Genomic DNA, 10,443 nt, shown 5'->3' on the forward strand with positions numbered 1-10,443 from the left:
TATACAACTTTCTCATGCCAAGTATGAATAAATTCTCCAAAGGGCTAAATAAAAGGGCCNCAGTCTTTCTTATTTTAAAAATTCATCTCTTACATAAATGAAAAAAAAAATAGATCAAATTAAGCATATACAACTTTCTCATGCCAAGTATGAATAAATTCTCCAAAGGGCTAAATAAAAGGGCCAGGGGCAATTTTAAATTTATGTGGCCAAAAAAACTATGTGGTAGCTAAATCTAGCCACCAAAGGGCTAAAACGGCAACACTGATCCAAATCGAGGCTGCTATTTTTTCGCTATCACATACTCATCATTATTTATCACCATTAAAATTGACTATTTATCACCAAAAAATTGAGGCTTACCTATTTTTAGCGAAAGGGAGGGAAGCACCGCAATTTTTAGAGATAGCTAAAAATTTGGAAAAAATGTTAGCTTCCGTACTTTAGCATTTTAGCGATAGCGAAAGTTAGAATCCGGCTGCTGGTCGACACAGTTGGCTTTTTGATTTCGAAAAGAACTTCATCTGCAAGAAACGCTATGTTTTCAGATCTAAAGCATCCTTTCCAAATTGTTTTCCATAATTTTCGTATTTCTTTGATAAATAATTACAAAAAATACGCGTTTTTACTTCTAAGGGCCGGTTGTTCAATGTCTGGTTATCACTACCACTACACTATCGACGATTTCGACATCATGCATGTAACATGTGATCGATAAAGCAGTAGTTATGCTTAACCGGAGATTCTACCTCCGATTTGTGCTAATCAGACGTTGAACAACCGGCCCTAAGAGTTTAATGGAACTTTCGCAAATATCAGCAGCAGAAACTTTTTTTTCAACATGGTTGACAACCATTTTTCGAACATCCAATCAGCCAAACTTCAAACAACTCGCCTTTTGTAATAGCATGATAGCCCAGAAAAAATCCATTTCCTTTTCTATTTCGTTTGCCGAAAGTTAACAAAATTGTAAAAGCTTACATAAAATCATAAATGGAAATAAATCAGAAAATTTGTGAGGTTATGCAAATAAGGTAGTTTTTTTTGCAAACAAATGATAAAAAATCACTGTTTTTGATTGGGACATAGGTTCTCACTTACAGGTCTATTCTGCGCTGGTAATAAAAAGTTTGTACCCGGTAAATAAAGTTCCTGTCAATTTTTAAACCCTTTTCGCATTCTGTATACTCTTGTAACCGGTAAATTTTGTTACCATGTCATAAGCTGGTAACAAAGTATTGCCCCGTGAAATATGCAATGCCAGAATTTGCACAATTCTTCATAGCTGAATCGCTGAATATTTTAACCGCATTACCAACGTTCCTAAAATCGCGGTGACAAGAACTGGTAAAATTTTTTGGTAATAAAATTTCCCGGTTACAAAATCTTCGGTAACGCGCAGAATAGACCTGTAATAGTTTTGTTTTCAATTTAAAATTTTCCTTAAATTTTTCGAACTCTACAAAAAAAAATGCACTTGAAACTTACAAAATAAACCGGTTGCGCAAACAACGTGTCAATAACGTTTTAAAAGTGTAACTTTTGTTTATTGCTGTCTAACGGTGTTTTTTATTTTACAAAAATGAAGTGAAGTTTCTGTTATTTTGGTGTATTCCCTACAGAATGGCAACAAAACATAATGTAAAACTGCCTTTACGAAATTGGCCTTTCGCACAGCCGAATGAATCATTTGACCTAATGTGTAGCGGTTGTTTTTAAATAAAGTAAAAATGGAGGGTTCAGGAACTATACGGACATATTTTTATGTTGTACTTACCCATAGCTACAACCTACACTAGGTTTAGTTACCGGTGTATTTCATTACTTTTTTTTTGTAGCACCGTGTTATTTTTCAATTTTTCACATGACTGTACATACTCAAGTTCAAAAATTTTCGTATAAGTTTATTTTTACAGACGTCATAGTGAGACTTCAAACTTTTCGGTGCATATTTTATATTGGCCATACATTTTCAATACAAAGGCCTTACGCCTAAAATGCACATAATCCATTTTCTTTAACCTTATGAGTATGCATGAGTCCCATTGTGTTACGTTATTTTATAGGATCTAAAGTTGTATAGTGCTATTTATTTGATTTACTAACAGACGGCGTTCATATGCAATGTACATTATTTTCATTGTCAGGTTCTTCACAGTGGATATGATAAATATATCATAAGGTAAAATAATTCTCTCATTTCATCGGCCATGACTTTTCTGACGCTTGCATTTAACCCTAGGGTTAAAGAATATGAGGGTTGAAGTCGACTTTGACTGAGTTATATATATTAGCTTTAGGCCGCCTTATGAGTCAACTGACTAGAAACTTCCTGCTACTGTACAAGGACCGACCCGGTTCTAATGTATATGTGCTGTAGTTTGTTTGATAAGTTAGAGTACATTCATATTTGTAAAATCAAAATTTAATTACATAAAACACTTTAACAGTTTCACACATGACTGATGATCTAACCGTCGATTTCATTTGGGCTCGGAACCGATTATTTGATAAAGCGGCTTGTGAAGATTACCTATTGCTGTGTTTGGCCGATCCAAAAGCAAAAGTCGAAGAAGTTACAGTTAAAACAAAACATAAGTGGCGACCAACTCCATTGGACACTGTAGAGATGGAAAAGTTAGGATCGCGTAAGCTTAAAATTTCGGCGAAAGAAACAATGACTATTGCAGAAAAGCTTTATTCCAAAGGTATAATCAGTTATCCACGCACAGAAACAAATCAATTCTCTAAGGATATAGATTTGAGGTAGGTATATATGTGCGTGTGTTTTAAAAGTAGTAATTTTTGTTTATATATTTTTTTACTATCTCTTAATTATAGAGCCTTAGTCGAGCAGTTCAATCAACATCCGGATTGGGGCAATTTCGCGCGTCGGGTAGGCGAATGGGGTCCTAATCCTCGGAATGGCAACAAAAGTGATCAGGCACATCCGCCTATTCATCCCACAAAACTAGTAACAGGTATGCTTTTTTTTAGTCAAAATACTGTGACCGAAAAAATTACCGCGCGTATATGATCAAAAATACCTTTAAAATCATTCCCTAATTATAAAGATGTTTGCTAGTTCATCTTTTAGAATTCAAAAGCTCTTTTTAAACGTTGTTTCTATATAGTTCCAATAAGTTGTATGTGCCCATTTTTCAAATGAATGCATATAATAAAAAAAAATACAACCAACTTAAATTATGCACCCGAATTTTTGTGCGGTAATAATAAAATTATAAAGAGTCAGTTATTTATTTTGTCAATGATGCAATCATTAGAACTGCAACAACAACTTTCCTAATAAAAAACTAATCATCCTAATCGGTTCAAATTAGAGCTGGAAAACAAGCGATATTTGGGACCATCGATGTTTTCGATGTTTCTCAGTAGTTTACATAAGTGCATACCTTTGGGGTGGAATTGTAAAACAAACAGTACGGGGTGTACTTAGCTCAGTGGTTAAGGCTTCTGACTTTGCACATCGATTACGTCGTGTCGAGTTTAAATAGCGGCAAATCAGCTGAACTTGATAGTATTGGTTGAATACGGAAAATGAATTAGCAACAAGAGTTTACGGGGTGTACATAGCTCAGTGGTTAACGCTTCTGACTTTGCACATCGATTTCGCAGGTTCGATCCCTGCTGAAGTCTAGAAAAAAGAAGTCTGATGAGGAGATGTGGTGATCTCCGAAATAGCTGCAATAACTTCTACCGCTTAGACTTTGTTGCTTTTTAAAATTGTCCTAATAAAACAATCGTGGTACAAAGCTCAATAAAAATATTAAAAACAGTGCATACTTCGTATATTTTCTCTAATAACTGTATTAGGTAAAAATATATTATACGTTGACTGATATCACATGCAATGTAATTTTTAGAAAACTGACCTCCAAAGGTATTTTTAAAAATATAAACATATAAACTGTTAAACTCTAATATCTACTGTGAGCAAATCGCTGTTCTAGTTAAGTATCAAGCCCCATTCCGTGAATTAAGGAGACATTTTTTTTTCGTAGAAACTGCACATACGACTAATTATGGTTTTAGTGAACACATACGAGTGTGTTCGCATGGGCAATGATTATGCTGGAGACCTGAACTTTAGCCTAGATATAAGTAACTTTAAGTTAATGTTTAGTCTGTAAGAGAAATCGGTAGACAATAAACAAGTAAATAAATAAAAATACATATTCGATCCTAACCAGAACAATTTTGGGTTTGGCTAAATATTTGATGATCTTGTATAACTTGTCCTCTTTTAAATGTGAACTGGTATACATTTAATAGTTTTATGATTCCTGGTTTGACCAATTTGTAACGCAGAAACCAATACATGAAACGAGCAAATATCAATATTTGGACAAACCCTCTGCGGAAAAAATTTAAGTTAATATTTACTATAGAAATTATATATTATTGCTTTTTCGATTGTCATTAATTAATTAACTGCTGTAAAAGATTTCACTAAAAATGTGTAATACTTATACCCGAGCGCACTTGCGCACAAGGGTATTATAACAACAACGATTTGTAGAAAACTACAAAAAAGTGTAACAAATTTTCACCTAAATTTCAAAGTTTTTCCTCGGAAGTGATAGAATTTTTTTGAGTACACAGTTTTTTAGCCCCTGCAATTTTAGTCTAATAATGTGCAAATTTCAAGTGGCTACGAATTACCGTTAATTTTTTAGATTTTTTTTTTTGTCGCATTGGCTTCCATATAATGAATAAACTCAATTTATTTGTATATGGAAGAAAACCGTAACATCCTTGGTGAAAAAAATTCTAAAAAATCAGCGGTAACTTTTAGCCACTTGAAACGTGCACATTATCAGACTAAAATTGATTGGGCTACAAAACTGTGTATTCAGAAAAATTCAAACACTTCCGAGAAAAAAGTTTGAAATTTAGGTGAAAATTTTTTGTAGGGTTCTATAAGTTTTTAAACTTGGGTTTATATGGGTTTTGTTAGAGAAAGAACTGTATTTTAATTAAAAATTCTTAAAAATAAATAAATAGACATAAGTGGCACACAATATCACTTTGAAATGGCGTGCTATAGATATGACCGATACTGTAGGTTGTGGCCCTTTATCTAAGGTAGGTTGCTCTTGAAAATGCGCGAAATCGGACCGTAACAACGCCCCTTCTCATATAACAGTATTTTCGAAAAATGCAACAACTATGATAATTCAGAAAATATTTGATACAAATTGTTGAAAATTAGTATGTGAAGTAGAATTTCGGTACAATATAATATTATTGTGAATTTTTTCGAAACGGGGCTTGACCCCGCCCACTTATGATGAAATACTCTATCTTAGTATCCGCTTCACCAATCCTTACCAAACTCGGTACGAGCCTTGCTTAGGATCCAGCTAAAAAATTTGCTGAAAATTATTGAAATCGGGCAATAGCCAGGCCCACCTCCCATATAACGGGAAATTACAGAAACACGAAAACTGCTGAAGCTAATTGACTCAACATCGATTATTTCATTTCATTTCATTTATTGCGAAAAAACATTAGTACAATATGATCTACGATCTTTTATAGTACAACAAATAACAGGAAAAGTCAGAAAAATAAAATAAATAAATAGTAATTCTTAAGACTAAGATTTGTAATAAACATACACTTAAAATCAATACAATGGCTATCCGCAATGGCTGAAAAATATATAGTTAGATAGGGAAACTCATAATTATGCAAAATATATACATATGTATATATTTGTTTTAACGAAAGTACGAATATAGAACGAACTTAAAGTTGCTTTTACTTAGACTACTGCGAATGGACATTGGAATAGAGTTCCATGTACGAATAGCATTGACAAAGAATAGCCGCGCGGAGGTTTGATAATTATAACTTGGTACTATCAAGTCATTAATTTGAGCTGACTTAGGGAAAATGAGCTTGTCATATAGATAGCTAGGCTCCTTATACATAATTAGCCGACAGAGAAAGATGCAGTTTCTAGGTTTCAGATAGTTAGCAATTTCACAGCCTAGTAAACTCATACTCCAACCAGAGATATGGTCAAATTTTGCCAACCCGAACACATAGAGTGTAACATGGTTGAATGTAACATCAATTTTATGAGCAGATTTGGAGCTTAGTTTACTGTAGACTAGTTCAGGGTAGCAAATGGTAGGCATTATTAGTTGTATAGCAAGTTTTCTCCTAACATGGACCGGCGTAAAAGTTGCAGACATGCTTAAATTTCTTAAGATATTATACACTCTGCTAACTATCGAGCTCACATGGTCATCACACGTTAAGCTACTGTTAATGATGAACCCGAGGTTGGCCACTTTTGACACGAGCTTAAGACACTTATCGGCAATATATAAAGGCGGGATATTTGCAAAACTTATTCGTTTTGTAGATATAGGTAGCACATACGATTTTTCACTTGTACACCTTGTACAGATTTCCCTTGTTTCTCCATAATTTCCAGACAGATATAGCTGAATGTCATCAGCATACGCATGCATATATACATGCTGGCAAGCAGAAAAGATGTCATTTATAAAGAGACTGAATAATAATGGACCTAAGATAGATCCTTGGGGTACACCAGCTAGCGGTGGTTTTAGACCAGAAGTTTTCGAGCCTACTTTAACACACTGGGTTCTACCCGCCACGTAGCTCCGCATGAGACGCGTTGCGGAATCCCCAAAACCAGAATAGTATTTTAACTTCTTGCAAAGTAAGTCATGATTCACAGAGTCAAAAGCTTTAGAGAAGTCAAATAGGCATAATAAAGTCAATTGGTTTTTGTCAAACGGTACTCTAATGCCATCTAAAATTTTTAAGATAGCCGTGGAGCAGCTATGCTTTGCTCTGAAGCCTGACTGGAACGGAGACGGCAGACATCAATATCTCGAAGACTTTGGAGAGTGCGGGTAAAATGCTTATTGGTCGAAAATCACTGGGACTACACGCAGACTTGTTTTTAGCAATTGGTTGCACCATGGCAACCTTCCATGCATCAGGGAAACATGAAGTTGTGATACTATGATTGATGACATGGGTGAGAGTAAGCAGAATGTACGGTGCAATTATTTTTACAAATTTAATTGGTATGCTCNTGAACTAGTCACTTCAACTAACACATGCTCAGTAGCGCTACCAGATATTCCTGATTNCACTTCAACTTCTGACACAGCTTTAAACTCAAAGACTTGACAAGCAGACACAACAGATGAAGGACAGGATGTAAAGCAAGCATTAATACAAGATGGGGTAACACGATTGACAAAAGCATCATTAAGGTCTTCAGGACTAAGGGAACAATCAGGACTGTCACTAACATGTATACGAAGGTTTTTTAGGTTGCGCCACAAAACATGATTTGGTAGCGAGATATCCAACATTTTGCTATAATACTTGCACTTCTCACGCTTTATGATGGCCGTGGTCTCATTTCGGATAAGTTTATATGCACGCCAGTTGTCCTCAGTGCGGTTCTTTTTCCAGAGAGAATATCTTTTATTTCGCTTTACAAACATCGCCCGAACCGATTTGTTGAACCAAGGGCACGAGGGAGATTTACCATGGTAAGTGCGATTTGGAACGTGAGTACTATACAGATATAAAACGATCTCATTCAAAAAGCTCAATTTCTCGTTCACTAAGCTTAAACCCCAGCAAGCGGACCAATTAATACTTGATATGGATTTTAAAAGATTGGTTGCGTCTAGTAAACGGTAATCTGGTGAAACGGATGGACTAGCTGAAATACTATGGTTGCCAAAATTAATATCAAATGCACAAAAAATAAGATCATGGTCCGAGATAAATGACATTTGGTCAAACTTCAAAACAATGGACGTATCAGACAATGAAATAATCGAGAAGGCTGGGACAGCAGTTCTGCCCATACTAGTGGGTACAGACACATTAACCACATCTAGACCAACACCGGAGACTTCTTCTAACAAGCGAGAGCTATACAAATCACTACATAACAGATTCACATCAAAATCTCCACAAATAACAATGTCATTATAATCAACAGCGACAGAGGACAACATATTAAAATATTCATTCACATTACAACATTTATGAGGATTACAACCGCAATACAAAAGGACTTTAGACGATGAACTAGTCACTTCAACTAACACATGCTCAGTAGCGCTACCAGATATTCCTGATTTCAACCGAGTTTTTAAATACTTTTTACAATACATAGCGACACCACCACCCCTCTTGATCTTCCTATCTGTTCTATAAAGTGTGTAACCCTTAATGTCAAAGTGGACATCTTTTACTTCAGGTATAAACCAAGTCTCGGATACACAAATGACATCAACACTAGATAATTCGAATACTCCTCTGATCACATCCATTTTTTCATTATTCAAGCTGCGCGCATTAAAGTGCACAACGTTGAACCCCTTTTGGCGCCTGCACAAAATGTTCAGCATTGCAAGGCTATTGTCTTCAATGCTATTCGCCGTTCTATTATTCGCACTCATTTAAAGCAGCAGAAGTAAAAGCAACTTTAAGGCAACAAAAATGAAGACAAAACAAGAAACCGAACAAAACAAACTGAGTTTCGCTATCTTTACATTACAAAAACAAACAAAAAACAAAACAACTAACATACAATCAAACAAACACACAAGCTTACAACAAACTGCTCCAGATCATCTTCGCACGAAATTTTGGTAGGTTGGCTTGCTTTATCATTGGTTAATCTTACATGCACACAACCGCGGAGAGTGAATGCAGACTGCAACTTCCCCTCATGCCGCAGTTTTATGGCCGCTTGCAAAAGTAGTCTATTTTCTTTGGTTAGGTTTTCAAATATGTGAAAATTCCCCTGGATGCCAAGGGGTTGGAGGGGAACAGCAGACTTCATACGCCCGCGATAGTCGCCAAAAGCACGGAGAGTGCGATTGCGATCAAGAGGGGAATGAAATTTGATCACAATCGCGCCATTGAGGCCAGCACGTGAAGGCCTTGTGTGGAAGAAAATGCTCTTCAGATTTGCCCCTTCCTTATATGGAACGCCAAACGCGACGGCATCCGCAGCAATGTCCGCAGTCGATCTCTGCTGAACTCCTTTCGCTAATTCCGCTTTCAAGCACTCAATTTCTGACTTCGACTTTTCCACTCTCTCCTTCAATGACGAAATGTGCGTAGATGATTCAGCTACAGCAGCAGCGAGTGACGAAATCTCCTCCTCAATCAGTTTTGTCAATTTGTTCTCCACTTCTATAATTTTGTGTGAGACACTCTCGATTAGCGGCCGCAACTGCTCAGTCTGCTGCTGTACCCTCTGATCTACCTCTTCCAACTTATTGTATACAGCTGTGATTGTGATAACTGCACCTTCATCAAATTTAGCTGTTTTTGCAGAGGGAGAGCCTTTGCTCAGTCGACGTTTCAGTGGAGGGGGAGCAGCGGTAGACATAACAAACGAGCGGCAAAACAAACAAACGAATTGAAAGCGATTTAATTTATTTAGCGCAAGAAAATTTAATTAATTATTGTTGCACACCGTACTTGAAATCTTATATCCTATCTTCTATATTAATAAAAATGTTGTGCTCGTATGTCACGGTCGTCAAAACTCAAGAACTTCTGAACCGATTTGAATAATTTTTTTTTTGTATTGTTCGGTATAATACCAGAACCAATGATATCGCAAAAAATTGGAGGGTTGCCACCTATTTGAAAATTTTTAAACCCAAATATATTGATAAAATAAATAAATTATTGCAATATGGGTATCAAATTAAAGAGGTTTAAGAAAGATAGCTGCTGGAAATATTTTTGACGGGGGTGCCACCTATTTGAGAATTTTACCTCAGTTAAGTTGATTAAGTAAATGAAATATTGCAATGTGGGTATCAAATTAAAGAGTGTTAAGAAGGCTTACAGCCGAAAATATGTATGATTAGGGTTGCCACCTGTTTCAAAGTTTAACTAAAATACACTGATGAAATAAATGAAATATTACAATATTGGTACCAAATTAAAGAGGGTTAAGAATGATAACTGCTAGAAATATTTTTGAAGAGTGTTGCCACCTATTTGAAAATTTTAACTCAGTCAAATCGATAAAATATATAAAATATTGCCATGTGGGTGTCAAACTAAAGAGTTTTAAGAAGGCTTACAGTCGAAAATATTTTTGAGGAGGGTTGTTGCCTGTTGAAAATTTAACTAAATTTAATCGATAAAATAAATGACTTATTACAATATAGGAATCAAATTAAAGAGGTCTAAAAAACATGACTGCTGGAAATATTTTTGAGGGGCGTTGCAACCTATTTTAAAATTGTAACTCAGTTAAATTGATTAAATAAACGAAATATTGCAATGTGGGTATCAAACTAAATAGTTTTAAGAAGACTTACAGTCGAAAATATGTTTGAGGAGGTTTGCCACCTGTTTGAAAATTTAACTCAATTAAAT

The 10,443-nt window shown here is 35.5% G+C and overlaps 1 protein-coding gene across 1 annotated transcript in view; it reads left to right on the plus strand.

Annotated features, from left to right (window-relative positions):
• The window catches only part of Top3alpha (topoisomerase 3-alpha), a gene marked incomplete at its 3' end in the record, with an annotated part of 123,675 nt that overhangs the window by 22,857 nt on the left and 90,375 nt on the right, over positions 1–10,443 (plus strand). The window contains exons 3-4 of the mRNA XM_017612950.1: positions 2,451–2,766; positions 2,842–2,981. Of these exons, the coding sequence (XP_017468439.1) occupies positions 2,451–2,766; positions 2,842–2,981 (456 nt within the window). The remainder of the gene's footprint in view (positions 1–2,450; positions 2,767–2,841; positions 2,982–10,443) is intronic.

Source organism: Rhagoletis zephyria, unplaced genomic scaffold, assembly GCF_001687245.7.
Source record: "Rhagoletis zephyria isolate East Lansing unplaced genomic scaffold, Rhagoletis_zephyria_1.1 Rzeph_scaffold_00592, whole genome shotgun sequence".
NCBI classification, from domain to species: domain Eukaryota; kingdom Metazoa; phylum Arthropoda; class Insecta; order Diptera; family Tephritidae; genus Rhagoletis; species Rhagoletis zephyria.